Below are 27,054 nucleotides of genomic sequence, written 5' to 3'. Positions count from 1 at the left end.
TTATAGGGCGCCTGGGTGGCTCAGTGGGTTAAGCCGCTGCCTTCGGCTCAGGTCATGATCTCAGGGTCCTGGGATCGAGTCCCACATCGGGGTCTCTGCTCAACAGGGAGCCTGCTTCCCTCTCTCTCTCTCTGCCTGCCTCTCTGACTACTTGGGATTTCTCTCTGTCAAATAAATAAATAAAATCTTAAAAAAAAAAAAAAAGAGGTACTTATAAAAATCCAGAAGTATAAAGTACTCATTTCTGGCTTCACTTACATTATATTATTAACATATTTTTTCCAATTCAACTATAAACATTTTATTTAAGAGGGGTGCCTGGGTGGCTAAGTTGGTTATGCATCTGACTTCAGCTCAGGTCATGACTCCAAGATCCTGGGATCAAGCCCCGAGTCAGGGTCCTTGGTCAGCGGGCCTGCTTCTCTCTTTCGCCCTCTGCCTGCCATTCCCCCTGTTTGTGCACTCCCTCCCTATCAAATAAATAAATAAATAAAAATTTTTAAAAACATTTCTTTAAGAGTAATAAAATCCTATAGCTGTGCCATAGTTTCTCTACATATTCTATCATGATTAGGAGTATTTTCCCAGAATTTTTACCTGCATAAATAATACTGGAATATATTCTTTATTTCTTTTTATTAACATACAATGTATTATTTGTTTCAGGGCTTCAGTTATGTGATTCATCAGTGTTACACAATTCACAGCACTCACCATAGCACATACCCTCCCCCACATTCATCACCCAGCCAACCTATTCCTCCCACACCACTCCCCTCCAGCAACCCTCAGTTTGTTTCCTAAGATTAGGAGTCTCTTATGGTTTGTCTCCCTCTCTGGTTTCTTCTTGTTTCATTTTTTCCCTCTCTTCCCCTATGATCCTCTGTCTTGCTTCTCAAATTCCTCATATCAGTGAGATCATACGATAATTGTCTTTCTTTGATTGACTTATTTCGCTTATCATAATACCCTCTAGTTCTATCCACGTCGTTGCAAATGGCAAGATTTCATGGGTTTGTTGATGGCTGCATAATATTCCATTGTATATATATATACAACTTCTTTATTCATTCATCTGTTGACGAACATCTAGGCTCTTTCCTTAGTTTGGCTATTGTGGACACTGCTGCTATAAACACTGGGGTGCATGTGGCATATAATCTTTAAACAATACCTTGAATCATTTCTTATAATAAATTTCTGTCCATATAATGATCACCTCACATTTTTAGCTTTTCTCTTATGCATACACTGCCCACTGCCAAATGCTCTTCCTGGAAGACTACCAACTCTCTTCCTTTCCCTTTCCCTCTCCCAGACTCATCATGCACAACCACACACAGCAAAGGGTATTTCCAATTTTGAAAATTCCTGAGCCATATCTATTAAGTGACTCCTTTGGAACCTTATTACTACTTCATACCTTGCTTTTTATTATTTGGGAAGGTATTATTTTATATGTGACCTGGCCACTTGAATTTTCTTTCTTTCTTTTTTTTTTTTTAAACAATTTTCTTTTCTTTTCATTTTTTTATCCTTGGATCTTTCATCAAAAGGACTACATGAGGGGTGCCTGGGTGGCTCAGTCGTTAAGTGTCTGCCTTCGGCTCAGGTCATGATCCCTGAGTCCTGGCATCAAGGCCCAAACTGGGCTCCCTGTTCAGCGGGAAGCCTGCTTCCCATAACCCCTGCTTATATCCCCTCTCTAGCTGTCTCTTTCTCTCTGTCAAATAAATAAATAAAACCTTAAAAAAAAAAAAGATGAAATGGATATAAAAAGTTTTCATTATTTTGAAGCAATGAAATCAATTATCTGTCGTACTTAAAATACCTTTCCTAGTCTTTTGAAATGTTGTTCATTGTTAAAATTCTGTTTATGTAAGATACAAGCTTCTTTCTTAATTTTACAGGCCTATCATTATTTATATGATTATTTAGCTGATTTAGACTCTCACAGTAAGTGGTTTTTCCACAAATGGTTTCCTGGCTATCACAATACCATTTACTTAATCCCCACTTTCCCTACTGATCTGCATAACCACCTTTACCACAGGCTAATACATTCTTCAATAACTTTCAGTTCAATTTTAAATTTTATAGTGCTCCTTTTGTTATAGCAGTCTTAGAATACATTTTAATAATTTATTGGGTAAATGCCCTTGTGATTACTACACCTCTGAATCATTCATCCTACTAATAAACTTTAAAGCCAGTTGGTCACACTCCCTGCACTCTTAAAACATACTGAGTTTTTTTATGGAATCACATTAAATTAATAGTTATGGCAACTGATATATCCAAATTGTTCTATAATTGCTTTAATCTAAACATTTTTAATTTTCCTTGAAAATTATATATTTCATCAAGACTTTCTAATAGTATGCATAAGAATTGTCTAAATTATTTTAATCTACTACATAAGTCAATTTCAATTAAATATTGAAATATTTTATATGAGCTCCTTGTTTATTTGTCCCCCTAAACGTACTATCTTAGTATTTTCCCAGCTTAAGGGTACCTATGTGGCTCAGTCAGGTAAGTGTCCATTCTTGGTTTTGGTTGGGGTTATGATCTCAAGATTGCGTGACTGAGCCCCACATCAGCTCCACACTCAGTGTGGATCTGCCTGAGATTCTCTCCCTTTCCCTCTGCCCCTTCTGCTTGTGCATTCTCTCCTCCCCACCCCTGCTTTCTATAATAAATGGATAAATCTTGGGATGCCTGGGTGGCTCAGTTGGTTAAGCAGTTGCCTTCGGCTCAGGTCATGATCCCAGGGTCCTGGGATCGAGTCCTGCATCGGGCTCCTTGCTCGGCAGGGAGCCTGCTTCTCCCTCTGCCTCTGCCTGCCTCTTTGTCTGCCTGTGCCCGCTTGCTCTCTCTCCCTCTGTCTCTTACAAATAAATAAATAAAATCTTTAAAAAAAAATAAATGGATAAATCTTTTAAATAAATATATATGTATATATATATTAAGTGAGACAAGTACTGATTCAACCAAGTTTAACTGACTTCACTCAAAAAAACACACAACACCATCTTCATAATGGCCTAAGAAAATCACGCACCAAGTGGCCTCTGTTAAGTTTTACCTCGTTTCTACTTTTCTCCACCTTGATTACTTAACCCCAGCCACTATAAGCTTCTAAACTATGTTAGGCATGCTCCTACCTTGTCTTGTTTTAAAGAAAACACACATTAAAATATTTAGAGGTAAAGAACCATTATGTCTGTACCTAATTCAAACAATCCAAAGAAGAAAATTTGTATGTACATAAGCAAAAGAAAGAGAATGAACAAGCAAATGTGATCAAATGTTAACTTCTGGACAATCTAGATAAAGGATATAAAGAAATTCCTTTTACCATTTTGGTTACTTTTCTCTAAGTCTGAAATTATTTCAACGTAAAAAGCAAAACAAACAAACAAAAAAGTCCAGTCTCAAAATTAAATTTGACAAATATCAGCATCCCCAAGTTAAAGACGGAGAAAGTGTCAATACAATCAATTAATTAGAAACAGGTGAAGCTGAAGTCTATTTTCTCAAATCTGTAGTTAACTTCCCACAGAAAAGCTTAACATTTCAACATAATGAGTATTTCATCAATACACTATAAAGATCCCTGAGAAAAACAATGTATGGTTATATATAATCTGATCTTACTGTATTTCCTTCCTCATAAGGTCTGATGTTTATTTTTTTAAAATAAAATTTTTTTGATTCATTATTGATGAGCACATAAAGAGTTGTTTATGCATCAGAAAAATCTAAGTCTAATCAATGCCACAGCACTCAAATCAGTTATGTTTGTCACATTCCAGTAAACTAACCTACAATGTTTAAACTCAAGTGATTATATTCATTGTACCATGAAAATACACTGCTAAATATATCATTTACCTGAGAACTGCCACTGAAACCAGGAGGCTGGCTGTATTCTGTGGAATCAATAATACTACTGCAAAATGAAGAGAGAAAAATATGACATCAGTGTTTACATTACTCCAGCAACAGAAAAGGTAAACCTAAAAAATATACTATATCTAAGTCCAGTATTTCTAATTTCTAAGCAAAAAGAATATTTATTGCCAATAATTAGATATCAAATAAATGTATAACCCATAAACAAAAAAATCAGCCAATATTTAAGCAATTTACAAACCCTTTACCCCACCACCTTAAACAAACATACCATGAAAGAGTATCAATAGGGAATAATCACAAAACAAGTGTTACAGAAATGTATCTGCTCTAATTTCATTTTCAGATATGAACACTATTTAAGGAAAGGACTTAAGAGTTATTAGGAAAAGAGCACAAGCAAGCAATCAAAGTTCAGTTAAGAAGAGATCCTGCTACACCACTTAAGGGCTGTATGTCCTCAGACACTTACTTTCTAAGCACTCCATTTCCTCATCTTCAAAGTGAGATGAGTGGGGACTATCTCTACTGTATCTCTAGATTATCTCCAGGTCCAAAATGTTATGATAATAATCTCACATGAAGGAAAATTATCAAAGGAATGGAATAAATGGTAAAATACCAATAATTTTTTTTTTCCTTCATGAACCAAAACCTATATACTAGTTTTCTCGCCCTGATCAAAAACATAATCTGCGGGGCACCTGGGTGGCTCAGTGGGTTAAAGCCTCTGCCTTCAACTCAGGTCATGATCCCAGGATGCTGGGATCGAGCCTCACATCGGGCTCTCTGCTCAGCATGGAGCCTGCTTCCTCCTCTCTTTGCCTGCCCCTCTGCCTACTTGTGATCTCTGTCAAATAAATAAATAAAATCTTAAAAAATAATAATAATAATCTGCTTTCTGCATTGCTTCTTTTTATTTGGTTGTAACTTCTGTGCATTTTTCTACCTAAGCCTAGAAAAATCTCTGAAACTATCTTTTTCTTCCTATTATTTCTATCTTCACCACTTCTATATTCTTCTCATCTTTAAATAAGTAAGCCTGTGAAGACCATTAACACCTGAAAACGGCAAAACAGGTATCAACCATGATTAACCATGTTATTTACTTTTTTTAATTCTCCTTTCATGCTACCACTATAAAAAACTATTTATATTGTCTACCCTAATGAAATTTAGACAAGTGAAGGTATTGATTAAGACAGTTGTCTATACACAAAATCATTCTTTACTTTAGTAATCAAATAACCTCAAAAGTTATAACATGAGAGGCTTTCTTAAGGGTACACAGAGTGGGTCTGAATTTTACCCCTGAGCAACTAAATGACTCTGGGCAAGTGATTAATCTTATTTGGCCTCAGTTTTTCCATCTATTAAATAAGGAAGAGACTTCAGAGAAGTGTAAAATTTAAATAAGTATGTTCCTAGTGGAACTCCAAAAAGGATGGTAAACATTCAATAAACTTTACATAATATAATATAAATTAATATCATTTATATTAATTAAATATTAATATATTAATATAAAATTAGTCAAAAACATACAACCTCACATTTTTAAAAGTACAATAAATCAGATGGAACTGTTCTCACAATAGTCTTAAAGAAAAATGCAACACTCTTTTGTTTTAAGATTTTATTTATTTGTTTGTTTATTTATTTATTTGACAGAGACACATAGTGAAAGAGGGAACACAAGCAGGGGGAGTGGGAGAGGGAGAAGCAGACTTTCCACAGAGCAAGGAGCCCAATGCAGGGCTCGATCCCAGGACCCTGGGATAATGACCTGAGCCAAAGGCAGATGCTCAACAACTGAGCCACCCAGGCACCCCAAAATGCAACAAATATTAAAAGATCCTAATTCTTTGTGTAACTGTTCCTACAGTAAGGCTCAATTATATTAGAAAGAAACTTCAAAGCACTTACACTACAAATTAAAGAATCTTATAACAGGCTGTTTTTGATGAAATATAACCAGTGATCACTGCCCTTGCAGAGTCATGCACTGGCAAGACTAGATTGTGTGCTACTTTTAGTGTACTTCATCTAGGGACTAACAGGGCTAAAAATGAAAAAACATGCATTCAACATCTCTGTTCAGGGTGCCTGTGTGGCTCAGTCAGGTGTCTGCCTTCAGCTCCGGTCATAAGCCCAGGGTCCTGCAATCAAGCCCCAGATCAAGCAGGGGCTCAGGCATCAGGCTCCTTGCTGGGAAGGAAGTCTGCTTCTCCCTCTCCCACTCCCTCCGCCCCTTTCTCTCAAATACATAAACACATAATCGTTTAAAAAACCAAAATCTCTCTGTTCTTTTTACTAATGAAATGTAATCCCCTAGCATTTTTATAAACATTAATAAAATTGTGTAGCTGTGTATTTAGAGGTCAGGAGAACAGAGCATTTCTAGATATTATTTTTTATGGCATTACTATTCAGATTTGACTGCAAACCTGAATAATGATATTGATACATCAGTGTCTATAGTGAGATTATACTACATGTCAAATACATATTTTTTTAAACACCCATCAATTTATAAAAGATGTTGAAATTACAGGTTTTAAATAGTATTTTGTTAATAGTGACTACAGAGTTTGAAATTTATGTTCTATCAGAATCTTACTCACTAAGAAAAATTTATTGATGCATACAAGGACTACAACAAAAGAAATCTAGGGGCGCCTGGGTGGCTCAGTGGGTTAAAGCCTCTGCCTTCCGCTCAGGTCATGATCCCAGGGTCCTGGGATGGAGACCAGCATCGGGCTCTCTGCTCAGCTTCGAGCCTTCTTCCCCCCTCTCTCTGCCTGCCTCTCTGCCTACTTGTGATCTCTCTCTCTCTGTCAAATAAATAAAATCTTTAAAAAAAAAAAAAAAAGAAGAAGAAGAAGAAATCTGAAAAAACTTCTTTAATTCTTCTCTATAAAATGTGTGGGTGTGTGTGTGTGTGTGTGTGTACAAAATAATGTAAGTAGAAGAAAATATAAAAAGCGCTGACAATCTAGGTCCTCTTGATTATGGTATTATACCACTTCTTAACTCTTAAGTCAGCCACAGTCATCAGATGGTAATGGCGACAATGGCAGAAGCTCTATTATGTACTAGGCACTGCCCTCTTAACTCTAAGGTAGATACTATTATCATTCCCATTTCTCAAATCAGGCATAAAGAGATTATGTATTTAGCCCAAGGCAACAAAGTTAGCAAAGAGCTGAGTTAGGATTCAAACCCATGCAGTTAGGCTCCAGAACCACCATACTCTATCTGTATTCCTTGGGCACATGATGTTCTCTAACTGAAGAGGGGGAAACCCTGGATTTATTCACCCCAACTCACAGACATAATGTTAGGAGAAAAGTGAAAGAATAGCAACCTATGAATATGAAAGAAATTATTTAAAATAAATATCATCAAAGAGAAACAGTTATTTAAAAAAATGTCATTACAAAATTTTAATGAAAACAAAAAATGGCAAGGTCAAGAAAAAAATTTCAGGGTAGTGACTAAAGCTGATTTAGGAATGATACACTTAAATCAAGACAGGGAAAATGAGCTGACAAAAAAAAGAAATCCCAATGTTTTCACTGGGAAAATGAGAAGCTTAGCTAAAAACATAAATGAAAACTATGCAGCATTAACCCAAATCACAAGGGAAATTCACAGCTGTGCAAATAAATGTCACGCAACTACTCTCACTCAAACATTTGCTTCCAAAAGCAAAGTCTATCATAATTAAAGGGCAGACTAGTAAGTCAATTTCACATATAAGCTATATCCATAATGAACAGGTAGTCTAGAGAAAACAGTGGTTCATTCTTGGTAAAAAATAGTAGATGACTACCTTTTGATTGGGCTTTTATTTGAAAAAGATGGTTCACATTTAAATTACCGACAGATACATTAGCTAATTAAATTATAGAGAATTTTTTATTCTGTGAGCAAACTATAGTATATTAAGATTGTTTAAGGCTGAACATTAGGGGCACCTGGTTGGCTCAGTCGGTTAACCCTGAGCTTAATGCGAAACTTTGGCTCAGGTCCTGATCCCATGGAGCCCAGCATCAGGCTCCGTGCTCAGCAGGGAGTCTGCTTTTCCCTCTCCCTTCACCTCCCTCCACCTTGTGCTTTCTCTCTCTCTTTTTCAAATAAATAAACAAAATCTTTTAAAAAACCATTTAAGGCTGAACATTAAAAAAATTAATGAGGGTTTAAAATAAATAAGGAAATTGAATGGACAAAAAAACGCTAGGCACACACATGAGATCAGACTAACCATTGTCATTCATTTGTTCTTTCATTATAAAACTTAGGATAGAGAAGAATAAGCCTCTACATTTAATAAACTATATGGAGCTAGAGCCAAAACCTGTTCCCTTACAGTATTATACATATAATTATTAAATCAGTTATGCAAAACAATGCATGCTAAGCAACATGTTAACCTGAAAATAATTTGATTATAAATTTTAATAATTAATTAAAATCAAATATGGTTTTAATTTCTTAAAACGATGTTACTATTTTATTTCCTTTCTACCACGGCAGTACTCCATAATATTATAAACATATAAGAACCAAATCACTTGTTCTTCTCATAATGTTTTCTGTTATTTAACAAAAGTTTTTCTCTGCTACAGCAGAGTGATCACATCATTTCTTTTATATAAGAACTGAAGTATCACACTCCAAATTAATGGTAAATTTCATTTACTGAACAGCCAAAATTCTTGTGGGCCCCACTTCCACAGACACCTCAAGAGACACTAGTAATCAGTCTTCTTGTTTGTTTTTCCTTTCTGACTTTACCAAACCCTTTAACATTTGATACAACTATTCAAACAAATTGTCCAGTATCAATGTGATTCATCTGTCTACTAACAGCAGCAGCAGCTAACATCTATGGAGTACTTACTATGTGCCAGGCATTATTCTCATTTCTTAAAAAAAATATGTATTATCATATTTAATCAGTGAAGACAAGTATTATCCTTATTTTTCAAATGAGAAAACGGAGGTATACAAAACTTAATAAACTTGCCTAAGATCAAAATGCTGATAAGTTGTAGAATTGAAATTTGAACCCAGGCCGTGTAATTCCAGAATTTTTAAGGAAGACTGCCAAAATGACATTCATTTTCTCTTCTCAAATATCACTGCCCTCCCATTTTTGAACCAAAAGTTTCTCTCTTCTTTTCAATGTTTCATTTTCAACTCTATGATGACTTCCAAAACTCTTTCACTTCCCAAGGCTTAATGAGTTCCAAAGTAAGGATGCCTCCATTATAATACTGTGTTATGCCACTAATTGTGTGATACTGGGCAAACTGCTTCATCTCTAGAATAAAAGTCCCTCATATGTACAATGAAGAGGATAAAAAAACCATACTGCACAGCATCTTTCTGAGGGTTATATGAGATAGCACATGTAAATTTCAAAACCATACCTCATACACAGATATCACTATGATAGTTACAACTTTTATAAATAAATACAGTTCTCTAAGACAGTAATAACTTCTTGATTTTGATGCAAAATCTAATTGAAAATTACCAGGAAATCTTTTCTTTTTTTTTTTTTTTAATTTATTTATCCGACAGAGAGAGGGATCACAAGTAGGCAGAGAGGCAGGCAGAGAGAGAGAGGAAGAAGCAGGCTCCCTGCTAAGCAGAGAGCCCGATGCAGGACTCGATCCCAGGACCCTGAGATCATGACCTGAGCTGAAGGCAGCGGCTTAACCCACTGAGCCACCCAGGCGCCCCCAGGAAATCTTTTCTAATACACTCTCAGACTCTTTACAAAGAGACAGTACTATTACTCATCTTCGTATTTGAAAGAACTTCATCATGATATTTTACAACAAACTTTGTGAAAATAAACACTGCTGACACCAAAGGCCTTTTTAGCAATACATAGTTCGGCTTTTAAAAATATTGGGCTCAAAAAGATTACATAAAACTTCAATTCCTAAAACCTAAAACTCTAAAAATCACATACTTTTGTGACTTATTTGAAAGTAAAACTTGCCCTGACAGATCTGTTATCATTTCACTATGAACATTCATGTTTCAATGCTAAATTTTTTTAAATTTTTTTTTAAGATTTATTTATTTATTTGACAGAGAGAGAGATCACAAGTAGACGGAGAGGCAGGCAGAGAGAGAGAGAGGGAAAGCAGGCTCCCTGCTGAGCAGAGAGCCTGATGCAGGACTCGATCCCGGGACCCTGAGATCATGACCTGAGCCGAAGGCAGCGGCCTAACCCACTGAGCCACCCAGGTGCCCCTCAATGCTAAAATATTAATGTGCCTGATTATGTGGAACGGTCTCTTATTCTTCCATCAGTAACATATAATAATTATGGAGCAGTGGGTGGGAGACAGAGAGAACACTAAATACTCAAACACTTCTGACTCCAAAGGTTTCAAAAAATGTGATAGGAACCTATGTATCTTACAGCTTGGATTTACGCGAGAAATGCAACTTCAGTAGTAAAATTACTGGGTTCCAGATTACATATCTATGGCCTCTAGGAAAAAGAAGAAATTCAGTTTGTTTTTAAAAAATCAGATGTTACTACAGTATTTCAGAACTCCAGAAAAATGCTCCCCAATACCCTTATTAATTGTCCTTTTTAAATTATACATGGCTAGGAAGGATTATAGTAACACAGTGCATATGGGTACTATATGAACCTAATATTTATACTGCCTTTTAAAATGTCCATAACTCCATAATTATTCCTAAAGTTGAAAAAGAAAAGCAAAAGGGCAACCTATTTTAAAGTTTTCTTTATAACAACAGTTTACTTACTGCTGGCAGATATAAAAAGCAAGTATGACGAAAAATGTCTGAAAAACAGAATAGGTCTAAATCTATTGCTTGCTGCCTCTGGAATTCTCCTTGGTAGAATTTAAAAAAAAAAAAAAAAAAAGATTAAGCTCTAAAGAATAAGACTGATGAGACTGATCCGCCTCCCAAACTAGTGAAAGTCGCAGTTTGTTAGGCTAAGTGCAATGTTTAACCACTTTATATTCTACTACCACTTACTAGTAAGGGGAAACAGTTCAAAATTTAGTTATAATTCACACAGGAGGGCGCCTGGGTGGCTCAGTGGGTTAAGCCGCTGCCTTCGGCTCAGGTCAAGTCCCGCATCGGGCTCTCTGCTCAGCGGAGAGCCTGCTTCCCTCTCTCTCTCTCTGCCTGCCTCTCCATCTACTTGTGATTTCTCTCTGTCAAATAAATAAATAAAAATCTTTAAAAAAAAATAATAATAATAATAATTCACACAGGAGATATTTTTAATTATCAAATGATACAGAAAACACAAATGTTAGTGTTACAAAAGCCCAGTTATCTGAAATAACCTTAGAAAAGGCTTTTAAGGCAAAGAAAGGAGGAAAAAGCATTCCAAAAACTTAAGATTCAAAGGTAGAGGGGCTGAAGAACAGGGAAAATATGCTAGAACTTGCATAGGTGAAAGACCATAAACAGCAGAAACAAAAAATGGTACCAGCACTTAAAATTTTATGCTTTATTCAGTTACCCTTATAACTAAAACAGGGTTACCAGGTATTCTGGTAACCTCCCCCATCCCAGACCTCCCCCATCCCAGACCTCCCACAATCAAGGTATACCTAAAATAATCAAAGAGGTGAAAAGTTTCCTATATGACTAATCTGACAAGACAAAAAGAGGATCTAATCACAGTCTATCAATAAAATCAACAAGAAATGGTTGGTATATATTAATCAATACTCAGCTTCCCATCCAAAGCTTTATTTTAACTTCCCTGACTCTCTCAAGTCCAGAAATTTGATTTCAGGTATTTTGTTTTGTTTTGTTTTCAGGTGTTTCTACGACATTAGAGAAAAATACATAACTTCACATAGTTGAGAGTAAACAGAAATCTTTATTTTATCCTCTCCAAAAGGTGAAATAAGCTAAAGATATAAAACATTAGTATTAAATATTGGAGCTTTCTTTAATGAAAAAACTTGTATCTGATTTAAAGGTTTACTTAGACACATCTCAGTAATACAGACATATTCACTACCTACTAAACCAATGTTTACATATTTTTAAAGTATGATTCCCCCAAACTTGCATTTAAATCTCTGGGATCCACCACACAAAACGAATGATGAAATTTGGAGTTAGGGTTCAAAAATCTTCATAACAAACAAGAGTCTTAGTTAAAACTTATACACACTGGAATTTGGCCTATTCACACCTTAGATTTCAGAACTGAAATACACTGTTATCACCATTAAGTGATGACAAATTATACTTTATAACAAGAACTCAAAAGTGCTTTTAAAAAAATCCTGAAATGCCTACAAATCAAATATAAATACCACAACTTCAGAGTTAAAAGCCTTTTGATTATTTTAATTTTGGGAATCAAAGTCTTATTCACATATTCTAAGCAGAAAAATTCATTTGCCAGCATAACATATTTTACATCCTAAAGCTATGTAATCATGAGAGTAGGATTCTAGGGGCTATCATATTCACAACTGTATATCCAGTCCCTATAAGAAGGGACTGTTAAACATGTCTTATATGCTCTCCAAAGCTGGCTGAGTGACTGAAGAATAAACTCTTCAGACATTGTTTTTTTTTTTTTCTAAGATTTTATTTATTTATTTGACAGACAAGAGATCAGAAGTAGGCAGAGAGGCAGCCAGAGAGAGAGGGTATAAACAGGCCCTCTGCTGACATCATGACCTGAGCAGAAGGCGGAGGCTTAACCTACTGTGCCACCCAGGCACCCACTCTTCAGACATTCTAAATAAAGAAACTGCAAAGTTTCAGAAAAGATTTTCATAACTTGCTAATTCTCTACTACCTATCAATTTAATGAGAAATTGCAGATGTGGGACACCTAGGTGGCTCAGTCTGTTAAGCACCTGCGTTTGGCTTGGGTCATGATCCCAGAGTCCTGGGATTGAGCCCCACATCAGGCTTCTTACTCAGTAGGGAGACTGCTTCTCCCTCTGCCACTCCCCTGCTTATGAGCTAGATGTCTCTCTCTCTCCCAGAAAAATAAATGAATAAAATCTTTAAAAAAAGAAAGAAAGAAAGAAAGAAAGAAAGAAAGAAAGAAAGAAACTGCAGGTGAATGAAGAGTACTGCTATATTAATTGACAAGGACGTTTTTCTGCATTTTGTTTCTTTTTGTTTTAGCTCAAGTTGAAAATTCTGTAAGATTTTCAATGTCCTCCATCTCCTATGACTTTAATTTCAACTCCTTTGCACAATACAGCACCTAGGTGAGGCAAGTAACTCCTCAGTACTCCCAACAATTAAACAATCAACTACTGGTTTTACTATGGCTCCCACACCATATATAAACATCACTAAAACACAGCAACACATCATTTATATTCAAAAGTCCTTGATGCAAGTATAGCAGAGATTTGTTAAGATTCACCTAGTCTGGGGCGCCTGGGTAGCTCAGGGCATGATATCCTGGGATCGAGCCCCGCATCTGGCTCTCTGCTCAGCAAGGAGTCTGCTTCCCCCACCCCTGCCTGCCTCTCTGCCTACTTGTGATGTCTCTCTCTCTTTCTCTCTGTCACATAAATAAATAAAATCTTTAAAAAAAGAAAAAAGATCCACCTAATTTTGGAGATACGAATAAAGTGTCAGCCTGTGTGTGGAGAATTTCCTGTATTGTTACAATTTCCCTCTTGAATAAAGGAAATATAGACTAAATAAAACCTCTTTAGGTTTATGTAGGAAGATTTGTTTAAAACAGATAACTACAGACATACCTGTAAGGATTAGAGTTAGACTTGACCACAAAAACATTTCAATTCCTGGGGTGCCTAGGTGGCTCAGTTGATTAAGGGTCTGGGTCATGGGACCAAGCCTTGTGTTGAGCTCTACGCTCAGAACAGAGTCTCCTTAAGATTCTCTCCCTCTACCTTTCCCTCTGCCCCTCCCCACACTGGTCAGCTTTCTAAATAAATAAATAAAATCTTTTAATTAAAATTTTTCAATTCCTGGGGCACCTGGGTGGCTCAGTCAAGCCTCTGCCTTCAGCTCAGGTCATGAGTCCAAGATTCTGGGATCAAGCCCTGCATCAGGCTCCCTGCTCTACCGGAAACCTGCTTCTCCTCTCCCACTCCCCCTGCTTGTGTTCCCTCTCTCGCTGTCTCTCTGTCAAATAAATAAATAAAATCTTTAAAAAAAAAGAAAGAAAGAAAGAAAATTTCGACTCCTGTATTTTTAAAAAAGTTTTCTCCCCAAGTAAAATAAAGCAACTGAACTAATAATAAATGCCAAAAGTACCAAGAACTTAAGCATTAATATCTGAAGAAAGATCCATTAACACCGGGTCATAATCCAGCCAAAGACATAATATACAAGAATTAAGAATGGGGCGGGGGGAGCACCTGAGTGGCACAGTCAGTTAAGCATTTGACTCTTGGTTTTGGTTGAGGTCCTGATTTCAGGGCCATCCAAAACCACCACCCACCACCACACAGTTTTTTTCTTTTTATGACTGTAGATAAATATAATTGCATAAGTAAACATAATCGTTCACTGACACAGTTGAGCTAAAGAAGAATTTCATAATCTAGTCCACACCCTTTATGAAATACCAAATTCCTTGAATTTCATTAGTTTACTCAAATTATAAAATACACAAATTCACAAAGTATTAACTCACAATGCTATGTATATATTCTTAATAATAGATAATTTTAACATTGATAAAATGACCCTTTGCTTTTCCTTCCTATTATGACTACATTTTGTTTTAAGTGTTTAATTCTATCGCCTCCTTTGTCAATAGAAACACAAATTAAAGGTAAGTCTCAAAAACATCTGTTAAAAGTAGTTAAATAAAAGCAAAAGTGTATTCCATAAAGTCTTACCTCCTTTTTATTTATAAACCTCCCTCTTCTACACGACAGACAACCTTAACAATTCAAATTTTAAACTTATTAAATATGTCTTTCAAAAAAATTAATTAAATTCATGATTAACATAAAGTTTCTTATGGGAAATGCCTGGGTGGCTCAGTCAGTTAAACATCTGCCTTCAGCTCAGGTCACGATCCCATGGTCCTGGGATCTAGTCCCACACCAGGCTCCGTGCTCAGTGGGGACCCTGCTTCGCTCTGCCTACTGCTCCTCCTGCTTGTGCGTGTGTGTGCTCTAACAAATAAATAAATAAAATCTTTAAAAAAAAAAAAAAAGAATTCTCTTATGGGTAAAAGGATTTTAAGGATTGGAGAGTCTAAGTCAGAAAATTTTATTTACTGTATTTCCACTGTATTTATTATTTTATCATAGGAAGACAAAAGTTATTCTGCAAATTTAATTCCAGTAACTATCTGGATCACATTAAAGCATATCTACCTTAAGAAGATAGAGAAGTTTAAACTAATACGTTATCTCCAAACTAAGTTATTTAAAGTTCTGAAAACACAAAAGCGAGAGACTAAAAATTGATGACTCTGAAATACTTGCTTAAAGACAAAGAATTTTAACACAATCATTTCTAAGACAGAAAACACATGAATGAGAAGCATTTAAAAATTTACAGGCATAATTACTGATCATGGCTTTAAGAAAGATTTAAAATCTAAATTTTAGATATTAGATTTTTTGGTCCAAGAATGTTTTAACCTAAAAATCATCTCTATCTTTATCAATAAGAAATCTGAACAAATGTTTCATTTTAATACTTTGAGTTAAAGTTAAAAATTAATATCCTCTGTGCATATTTTTTTTAAAAGATTTTATTTATTTATTTGATAGAAAGAGATCACAAGTAGGCAGAGAGGCAGGCAGAGAGAGAGAGAGGAGGAAGCAGGCTCCCCGCTGAGCAGAGAGCCTGATGCGAGACTCGATCCCAGGACCCTGAGATCATGACCCGAGCTGAAGGCAGCGGCTTAACCCACTGAGCCACCCAGGCAACCTCCTCTGTGCATATTAATAATATATTTATATCATATATTAATAATCCTCTGAAAGAGTATATTAAGATAGATATGCTGATACTACCAGATAAAAGGACCAATCCCATTTGGCAAAAAGTAAAAAAGACCTGCTTGCCTACTATTCTCTAACTCATAATTTGACACATATAGTTATGCAACACCAAAGTACAAACTGCAGCTCACTATGAATTGTGGAGACTTCCTCCCTCATAATCTAAAGCAGAATGAAAAAAGCCCTGAAAACAGCAATCTTAAATTAATTCTGATAAGAGAAATCTGTAATGGATGAAGGTTTCAAAGTGTTAAAAAAAAAAAAATTCAACTGATTTTATGAAGAAAAAAATCACACACCAACTCCCTCCCCCTCAACCACACTCTAATGAAGCCTGGCTAACAGCTTTTGTTCTGTTGTTTTTTAAAGATTGCATAAGTTTAATTATTAAGTATACTAAAGGTCACGCTTCAGTCAAAAGCTAACAAAATAATAAAAATTAAATAAAATTCAAGGTTATATATACTTCTAATCAAAAATATATTTTAGGGGTGCCTGAGTGGCTCAGTGATCCCGCGGGTCCTGGGATCGAGCTCCACCTCGGGTTCTCTACTCAGCGGGGAGCCTGCTTCCCCTTCTCTCTCCGACTGCCTCTTTGCCTACTTGTGATCTCTGTCAAATAAATAAATAAGATCTTTAAAAAAAAAAAGCAAATTTAAATCCTAATCTGTATAAATGCTCATATAAAAATTAAGGAGTTAAGAAAAACTAAAGTCACAGAATTACAGTGAACAAAATAAATACATTTTGTTTTAAGTGTTTAATTCTATCGCCTCCTTCGTTTCTCCCCTTCAGTCTTTAGGGAAATGGTCTATCAAAAAAGAACAGAGAAGAATTTACCCTTGGTTGGATTCTTGGGCAATGGGGGGAGGGGAGGGCCACTTTGGGAAGGGAGAACTATGTAAGAGATGAATCCAGAAATCTCCAGGCAAAAGGGACAAGGTATAAGTAAAGGTATTTTAACATCCTGTTTCAGGAGTTAAATTTAATTCCAAAGCACATAAAAAGATACGGAAGGCCATGCAAAAGAGCTGAATCTAAACCAACTTACATGCAGTGGAAAGCCACTGAAGGTTTTTAAGCAGGAAAGAAACATGATCAGATTTCTGGCAATACACTGCAAGAGGATAGTTAAAAAGCCATTGCTAGATTCCATGTGAGGGTCTAAACAGCAGGAAGAGAATACATACTATATGAAAATTAGAACTAATCATGGTATACAGAAGATAGAATCCTAGGGAGAGTAGAGTTAGAGAAAACAGTTACGTCTTTTGTTTTTCTTCTCATTTAAATACGTAATCTAATCATTAAATTAGAATGTACTTAAGGAATTCAATGACCAGACATATAAAGAGGTCCTCATTACAGAATAACTGCAATAACAAAAAGCAAAACTGTCTTACATTTAAATAATCAAGTTAATAATTATGGGGGAACAAAGTTACTATGACTGGAACTACATACTATTTATTAAAAATAAAGAAAAATAAAATATTGATAGTATAACATAACATGTTTAATTTCACATCTTAATCTTAAGGGTCATTTCCTAAGAGTCTTTTAGGGCTACATCGTTTTTCCCAAGTGTCTCTCTCAAACCTTGATATTCAAATTACTTGTTCCACGAAAATATCAAAATACTTTTTAAGTCCTATGTTTGCCTGTTTTCATTTCTTCAACTACCAAGTTAACTCAGCCAGAACCTTATCTGACAACAGCTTTGCGTAGGATTTTAGCAGTTCTCTGACAAAGTTTTCATAGACTTTATGAAATCCTGAATCTTTTGTAAGATCTGTTACTTAAAAAAAAAAAAAAAGAATTCATTTGACAGAGAGAGAAAGAGGGAGAGAGCAGGCAGAGCACCCACTGAGCAGAGAGCCCAATGACAGACTTGATCTCAGGACCCTGGGATTATGACCTGAGCCAAAGGCAGACCCTTAACCAATTGAGCCACTCAGATACCCCTGCTTATTTTATTTTATAATCAACCATTTCTCATCTCTTCCTTCAATAAAATCCTAATCTAAGACATGATCTCCTCTCTTCTAGACTCTACTTGCTTCCTAACTTTTACTACCTTCCAGCGGCAGAGGGTTGGGATACAGTCTCTTCTCTATCCCCCACATGGGTAGCCCAATAAACATTTTAAAATCTAAATCAGATCCTGCTCAAAACTCTCCCATGATTTTTCTTTTTTAAAGATTTATTTAGTTTTGGGGAAATGGGGCAGAAAGAGAGGGAGAAAGAGTCTTAAACCGACTCTGCCCTCAGGGCAGTCTGACTAGGGGCTCACTCTAATAATGACCCTGAGATTACAACCTGAGCAGAACCCAACAGTGGGACAATCAACTGACTATGGATCCTGGGGGCCCTGACTTTCTATAATATTTACACTTCATTCATCAGTCAGCTTAAATGTTAACTCCCAGAGAAGCCTGAGTATGCAAACTGACTAGAACTACATACTATTTCCAGTCCTAATATGCCCTGATCTTTTTAGCAAACCCCTAATATGTTTAATTTTTCTTCTTAATGTACTACTTACATACTTTATACTACTACTACTACATCATATATTTATCTCCCCAAGCCTCAGATAGACACCTCCTAAAAGGTAAGCTCCATTAAGGGCAGGGACTATGCCAGCTATATTCCAACAAATACAATAGTGCCTAGCCCATATCAGAGTCATTCAATAAATAGAGCCAGTTAAATTAATATAATACTGTATTGTCACATGTTACTAAAACCCACCAGTGAGAGACTGAATAACAAAAACCTGGACAAACAGAATGAAATGCTACCATTAAACAAGGGAGAGGACAATGGGAACTGTCAGTGAATATTTTGTGAGATGACAATTTTTGCTTACCTGCATACACTCACATAGGATTCCACTGACAAAGATTCCATGTATTTCAGAAAGTGAGCATTAACTTAAAGGTAACAATATCCCACAGACTGAGTCATTCCCAAGTGTTTTAAAGAAAACAAAATATAAAAGAAAAAAGTTGAATTACACGGCTAATATGACTCTAGAATCCACTAGAACTCACAAAGATTCTCCGTAAATGGTTAATGAGGAAAATATCAAATACCCAGGAATCTTCATTAACTAGAAGGTCCCCTGTGCCCCTCTCTCCACAGATCATACCAAGCTAGATCCACCACAGTCTTCCTAAACTGACACAGGTTTTGAAGGCTACTGTAATCACTTGTAGTGGCACTGAACTGCCTAAGAATTCACATCTTATTCTAAAACTAGTTGTTTGAAAAAAGTCCACTGAGCCATTATCCTAAATGGATTAACAAGATAAAAACATGTAAAACTGCTCTTACTTTGAACACTTCAAGCAGAAAGTTCAAATTCCAATTTTAGGTAGAATATATTTCATGAACTAGAACTTCAGAGCTAAAAGAACCATGGACATTTACTGTACTTCACAAATACTTAATGAACAAGGCCAGTCATGACTGCTACTCTAAAACCCAAGGAAACAATAACAGGCAAGACAAATACAATCCCTGTTCTAACAGAGCATATAGAAGAAAACACAAATTAAGAGCACAGAGTAATGAAGAAAATACCCAAGTTTTTAAGGGAAAAGCCCAAGGTTTTACTTTATCAAATTTCTCCCTAATATTACCTACCATTTTTCATCTTCTCAAATTATAGACTTTTAAGGTCATTTGCTTTTAACTCACAAGATATTTAAAGCTACTATTATTTCAAGAAATTCACCAAACTTTTAATCCAACAGTGAATTCACAGTATTACAATATTCTGCTGTAATGGCATGAAAATTCAAAGCATTAAGGAAACAGATGGGCCATCTGAATCTCATTTCTAGACCATGACCAAAAGCAATTTCTCAGGGGTTTTGTATATTACATGGAAAAATTCCCTAAGGACTAGTACCATATGTGCATTTTGCAACATAAATCCTAAGTAATTACAAGTTTGAAGCTTTGTACCTGTGTGATGGAGAAGGAGCTTCAAATTGAGGTACTGTGCTATCCTCACTGACAGGAGAGTACAAGCCGCTCATTTCCTGAAAACACAATTATTTGAGTTATAGTGGACACTCCAAACAGAAGATATGTAAAGTCAGATAAGTGAGATATATTACATTCCCTTCCAATTCTAGATTTTTATCAGTCACATTTTTCTCAACATCCCTATTTCTCAAGGCTTCCTCTCCTCAGAGCACAAAAGCAAGATATCTAAAAGTTTAAAGACAACTTTTTCTATGGTACACATTCTTAAAGAACTAGAAACTCTTTAATAAATATTGTTCATCACTAAGGAAGCCACCAAATGCAGAAAAAGACAAATGTAAATATTTCAAATGAGATGTACTATATTGTACAATAAGCTAATCATTAATCCAAGAGAGAACCCATTGATAAATATTAAGATAACTATGAGAGTATGGTACGTGAAGCATTAGGTTCAGCTCTCAGAAGTCCAGACAAACAGGGTATGTGTTTACTTTAAAAACATCCTCTGAGGGGCGCCTGGGTGGCTCGGTGGGTTGAGCCGCTGCCTTCAGCTCAGGTCATGATCTCAGGGTCCTGGGATGGAGTCCCGCATCAGGCTCTCTGTTCAGCGGCGAGCCTGCGTCTCTGTCTCTGTCTCTGTCTCTGTCTCTCTCTCTCTCTCTCTCTCTGCCAGCCTCTCTCCCTACCTGTGATCTCTGTCAAATAAATAAATAAAATCTTTAAAAAAAAAAAAATCCTCTGAAAGCATTAAGTAACAGTCATCCTGATTCATATATTATTACCATTTTAAAATAATGACTTAGGGCTCTCTGCTCAGCAGGGACCCTGCTTCCTCCTCTCTCTCTGCCTGCCTCTCAGCCTACCTGTGATCTCTGTCAAATAAATAAATAAAATCTTTAAATAAAATAAAATAATGACTTAAAGTCTAATGCACTACCTCAAAGGGAGAAGTCTCTTAATCAACTATTATTGCATAAATTATGCACCTCTGAATCAAACCAACAACCTGGCCTTTTTTATGTGCTTTTCTGATCAATGGGAAAGCAGAAATTTTAAAATGCCACTAAAGATACGTAATCAGGTAGAATTACGTCTGTTTAATCCAAGCTCAGTTCAGTAACACAGCCAACATGGGACATAAGCATAGTAGTAACAAGTTAAGAATGCCACATGGGATAATGAATTTCCACAAAATATTAAACTTAAGATCATTTTACATGTCTACATATCAGCAAAAGAACGTTACAACATGTGAACAGTTTAAAACACACACTAAATTTAAATGAAGCTCAGAATATCACAACATAATAGCCTATGAGCCTCCAAGAGATCTTCCTATTGATTTCCATAAGTAAATTATATTATACTATAAATGCCTGGATTATTCACGTGTTTTCATAACTCTTTTTGAATTAACCTTAGCACAGTAGATACATAAAAAATTAATTACTTAGTAAAAGAATTGTGACATTGTAATTTTAATGATAATCGAGGGTTTTGTGGGTGTTAGTTTTAAGTTACTATGATACCATACCAAGAAAATTAAATGATTTTTTTCAATCTACCCAAGAATAATTATGGCAATAAAGCAGTGAAAACAAATTTAGAATACATTTTATCATAAAGTGTTTAGAACGCTTTTTCTACAGAAATGCACTCTGAATTAAAATTTAAGTAACATCTGTTACATTTTATATAGTGGAAACAAATCCCATAAATTCAATGCAGTAATTCAAAGGGAAAGTGACAATTTCATGAAACTGAAAATTGCTAGAGATGTGAGAAATTCCTGATTTCTTACTTCCACTCTTTTAATATCCTCTTCCAAAACACTCAGCTCCTTCTGGATCTGTTCCAATTGCTGCAGACAAAATAGAGAGGCGGGGATAAAAAGCTTAAACCAAATCACACTGGCATCACCGTGATCATAAAATAACTTTACACCTGGAAAATAATTTCTAGAAAATTGGACAGTAACAACAGACTGCAGGGATGAAAAACTCTAGACAAAAAGAGCTGCAAGGTCTATGTTAAGAAATACAGAGAAACCAATGACTTTATTCATTATTCAGATAAAAATGATCAACAAAACTGACACTGTGACTTAATAAAAATAGGAAACATACAACGACTTTCCAATTACCTCATTTGGTAGCAATTAATGTCAGCATGTCAGCTATTAACTCCATTTTAAAATAGAAATTAGTTTCACAGAGGTTAAATCCCACTAGCCAAAAGCAATCACAAGTTAACATCTTAACATTTGTCTCTTGAGCATTTTTTAAGACATGTTTAAGATAATGCTTCATCTGGGGCACCTGGGTGCCTCAGTCAGTTAAGCATCTGCCTTCCACTCAGGTCATCATCCTAAGATCCCGGGATCAAGCCCATATCCCCCATATCAGGCTCCCTACACAGCGGGGAGTCTGCTTCTCACCCTCCCTTTAACCCTCTCCCTGCTTGTGCACACAATATCCTTCAAGCAAGCTTGCTCTCTCTGTCAAATAAATAAAATCTTAAAAAAATAAGATAATGCTTTGTCTTTGATATCTTATCTATGTGCATCATAACATTTTCCTACGACACTAAAATGCAAACATTTTAATTGCTGAATCATATTCAACAATCTATTTTAAACATGCTATTTATTTATTTATTTATTTATTTATTTATTTTTAGGTTTTATTTATTTATTTGACAGAGATCACAAATAGGCAGAGAGGCAGGCAGAGAGAGAGAGAGGAAAGCAGGCTCCCTACTGAGCAAAGATCCCGATGTGGGGTTCCATCCCAGGACCCTGAAATCATGACCCAAGCTGAAGGCAGAGACAACCCGCAAGCCACCCAGGTGCCCCTCAACAATGTATTTAACCATTATCATCTTATTAGAGATTTAAGTTGTTGCCTGAGTAATTCTGGAACATAGGCTGCATTTCAATTTTTATTAAAAGATTATTAAAAATGAAGTTATTCGGGACACCTGGGTGGCTCAGTGGGTTAAAGTCTCTGCCTTCGGCCCAGGTCATGATCCCAGGTTCCTGGAATCGAGCCCCAAATGGGGCTCTCTGCTTAGCAGGAAGCCTGCTTCCTCCTCTTTCTCTGCCTGCCTCTCTGCCTACTTGTGATCTCTCCGTCAAATAAATAAATAAAATCTTAAAAACAAATAATTTTTTTTTTTAATGGAGTTATTCAACCAAAAATAGAGTTAGGAAAGCTTCACTATATGAAATGGCTTCCCAGAAACACTACACAAATTTAAATTTCTATCACCAGTATCTATAAGTGGCTGTCTTAATCTAAACCAAATACATTGAACCAATTTTTAAAGTGTAATATAACAATTATGAATACTTGTGTAGTATTTATCATAAGATGTGACATAGGTACTATGACACATTAGGAAAATGAAAAGCACAGAAAGGTTAGGTGAATTGACCAAGATCATATAGCATCTAAGTGGCAGAAATGGTATTCAAATTATGGCAGTCCCTCTGCTCCAAAATTCCTGCTGTTACTCATTATGCTATAGTACTTCTTGAAAACAGTACCTCATTATTTAACTTTTCATTTCTTTCATAACCAGAATGGGTAAACAGACTTTTAAGGTTTATTAACATTAGCACCTTCTCTTCTATGACAATCCATACATAATTGGTAATACAATTGGTAACTTCTTAATGCATATTTACCAGTGCTAATAAGCATTTTACTAAGCAGTGAGAAGGACAGGATTTAGAAAACTATAGTCCTAGGGGCATGTGCACCCCAATGTTTATAGCAGCAATGTCCACTAGCCAATCTATGGAAAGAGCCCAGATGTCCAGATGAATGGATAAAGAAGACACACACACACACACACAAAATGAAATATTATGCAACCATTTAAAAAAAAATCTTGCGGGGCGCCTGGGTGGCTCAGTGGGTTAAGCCGCTGCCTTCGGCTCAGGTCATGATCTCAGAGTCCTGGGATCGAGTCCCGCATCGGGCTCTCTGCTCAGCGGAGAGCCTGCTTCCCTCTCTCTCTCTCTGCCTGCCTCTCCATCTACTTGTGATTTCTCTCTGTCAAATAAATAAATAAAATCTTTAAAAAAAAAATCTTGCCATTTGAAACAATGTGGATGGAACTAGAGGGTAGTATGTTAAGCTAAATAAGTCAATCAGGGAAAGACAATTATCATACGATCTCATTGATATGAGGTATTTCAGGAACAAGACAGAGGGTCACAGGGGAAGAGAGGGAAAAATGAAATAAGATGAAACCAGAGAGGAAGACAAACCATAAGAAACTCTTAATCTCAGGAAACTGAGGGTTGCTGGAGGGAAGGGGAGTGGGAGAGATAGGGTGGCTGGGTGATGGACATGGGGGAGGGTATGTGCTATATCCAGTGCTATGAATTGTGTAAGACTGATGAATCACGGACCTATACCTCTGAAACAAATAATACATTATATGTTAATTTAAAAAAAGAAAGAAAGAAAAGAAAACTATAGCCCTTGCCCTCATGGAACTCAGTCCAGGGAAGAGAACTAACAAGTAAGCCAACAACTGAAATATCATAGTAAATATTATGATGGTGGTATGCACACAGAATTTCAGGTAAGACTGCTTCTAACCTAGATGGAAAACGAGGGAAGAGGAGAGAGGCAACTGGGTAAGTGAAGTTAGATCTGAAAGTAAATGAAATGAAAGTAAATTAGCCTTGAAGGACTTACAGAATTTTGCTAGGGAAAACCATGAGGAAAGAGAATAAACAGGATAAAAAATAATACACTAAAGATTATAAGCTATGAGAAAGAAGAATAATAAATCTAAAGCTATGATAATTAAATCATCCAATGTCACCAGTACAGTCGGCAGAAATGAGAAATAAATAAACAAATAAATAAAAAGCAAGATGGTAGGGAGAACACCAATGTTTTAAGAGATGGGCAAAGAAAGAAAGAGCAGTTCTCCATTAACTATCAAGAAGTACAAAATGGTAGCCACAAAACCAAAAGACAACACAGCATACTATTATAGAAACCGTGGACAAATTGGGGGAGAGTGTAAAAAAAGTAATTAGCATTGTCAAATGCTTTCAACTCTTACATCCATCCAGCTTAATAAACTATTCTGCACCCTAAAATTTTTCACACCATATTCCCACTTTAACCAAAACCTTGCTCTCCCTCAAACACACAGTCTGTCTCTGAACTCTTTCAAATAAAAACTGATCAACTGATAAATACTCTCACAGCCCATGTCGATTTCCAAAAATTAATCTTCCACTCCAAACCACTCTGATCTGGCTCAATCCAAAAAGTGAAATCACTCTCCTGATCTTAGCCATCTACAAAACATCCCAGTCATTTCCTACCATCACTGACACCCCTTGTCTTTTGCCTTTCGGTTCATGCATATTTTCAACACCAGCGATCCTAATCTCTAACTCAGAAAAGCATCCCATGATCACCAATTAACCTTTTTCATCAATTACCTTGAAATGCTCCATTCTTCAAATCCTTATTTAAACAAATGCTTAGAGTATTTTAAAAATACATTTAAAGGAAAGATAAAATCAACATTTATAATATCAACATCCAGAGATAGCCAATATCACTGGTGTGATACATAATACATAATTAAGATCATATTAATAATTTCATTCCAGTTTTGAGCTTGAAACACCAGAGAAAAATTTCCAATATCACCTGAAATCCCAAAATAGTAAACTCTAATGCCCTATTCTCTGAGGATAATGCCCCACCCTCTCAGTAACCCCAAAGCTTATGCTGGACAACACATCTACTATTATATATGGATGTTGCTTTACATGAGGTAAACTTATTTTTTTGAAAATAATTTTATTGATGATCAAAAATCCAGGGAATATAAAAATAAAAATACTATAAGATCTAAAAAATAAAGGATAAAACTAGTAAGATATAAAAGATGCCCTAAGATAGAGAACATAAGATGACGCAATGTACCTATGTAAAAAAGTCTGGAAAAGTATCAAGACAAAAAAAACATTTGTTAAAATTTAGAGAAATGGAAATCACTTAGCACATATTAAATCTGAGGTATTTGTATTTAATGAGATTCTAAGGGTGCTTAGCTAAGTATTAGGGCACTGTGATAACTGTGATTTATAATAAAAAATATATAATTGGTTTTCATTCAGCTCCTGTCCACAGCTCCTAAAACCCTTGATGTTAAGTTTCCGTCCACTTAATGACATGCCTGGTGGCTAAGGGCTCCTGCAGAACCCCAAATGAGGGCTGGTTACCAAGGGAACCAACCATACAGGTTGGTGAACACATGGAGGTGCTGAGAGGGTAGCACACCTTGACAGTGCATGGAAGTTCTACATCCCTTCTCATATACCTTGCTCTGTGCATCTCTTCCATCTAGCTGTTCCTGAGCTGTATATTCTTTTATAATGAAGTGGAATCCCAGCAAGTAAGTGTTTTCCTGAGTTTGGTAAGCCATTCTAGCAAATTATCAAACCCAAAGAGGAGGTCATAGGAACCTCCAATTTATAGTCAGTCCAAAGCACAGGTGACAAGGTGGACTTGCACTTAGGATCTGAAGTGGCATCAGCCTTGTAAGACTGAGCCATTAAACTGTGGACTCTGAGGCAAACACCAGGTAGAAAAGTATCAGAATTGAACTGAACTGGGGGACACTCACTTGGTGTCCACACAGAACTAAAGAATGGCTTAGTGCAAAAATCACTCACACAGGGGCGCCTGGGTGGTTCAGAGGGTTGGGCCTCTGCCTTTGGCTCAGGTCATGGTCTCAGGATCCTGGGATCGAGCCCCGCATCGGGCTCTCTGCTCAGCAGGGAGCCTGCTTCCCCCCTCTCTCTGCCTGCCTCTCTGCCTACTTGTGATCTCTATCCATCAAATAAATAAATTGAATAAATACATTTTTTAAAAATCACTCACACATCTGGTGGCCAGAAGTGTAAGAGCAGAGTGATGAATATAAGGGAAGCAAGTCATTTCAGGCACCAATGCAAGACATGATAGTACTATAAAAGAGAAGAAAGACAAAGGCGAACAATTTAAAGGAAGTGGAAAGAAGAATTAATCTAAATTCACCCTTCAAACATGTTTCATAACTGCGAGCAGCAGCATCTAGAATAAAA

General features: G+C 36.1%; 1 protein-coding gene across 3 annotated transcripts in view; it reads right to left on the bottom strand.

Annotated features, from left to right (window-relative positions):
• Nucleotides 1–27,054, bottom strand: part of COP1 (COP1 E3 ubiquitin ligase) — a 246,533-nt gene that overhangs the window by 161,386 nt on the left and 58,093 nt on the right. For all 3 annotated transcript variants that reach the window (XM_059412849.1, XM_059412850.1, XM_059412851.1), the window contains exons 7-9: nt 21,724–21,783; nt 19,896–19,972; nt 3,898–3,955 (exon numbers count right to left, since the gene is read on the bottom strand). In XM_059412849.1, coding sequence (XP_059268832.1) covers nt 3,898–3,955; nt 19,896–19,972; nt 21,724–21,783 — 195 coding nt within the window. The remainder of the gene's footprint in view (nt 1–3,897; nt 3,956–19,895; nt 19,973–21,723; nt 21,784–27,054) is intronic.

The sequence above is a fragment of the Mustela nigripes genome, chromosome 10, assembly GCF_022355385.1.
Source record: "Mustela nigripes isolate SB6536 chromosome 10, MUSNIG.SB6536, whole genome shotgun sequence".
In the NCBI taxonomy this organism is placed as follows: domain Eukaryota; kingdom Metazoa; phylum Chordata; class Mammalia; order Carnivora; family Mustelidae; genus Mustela; species Mustela nigripes.
The sequence above is the reverse complement of the archived record's forward strand: the minus strand, read 5'-3'. Positions and strand labels throughout refer to the sequence as shown.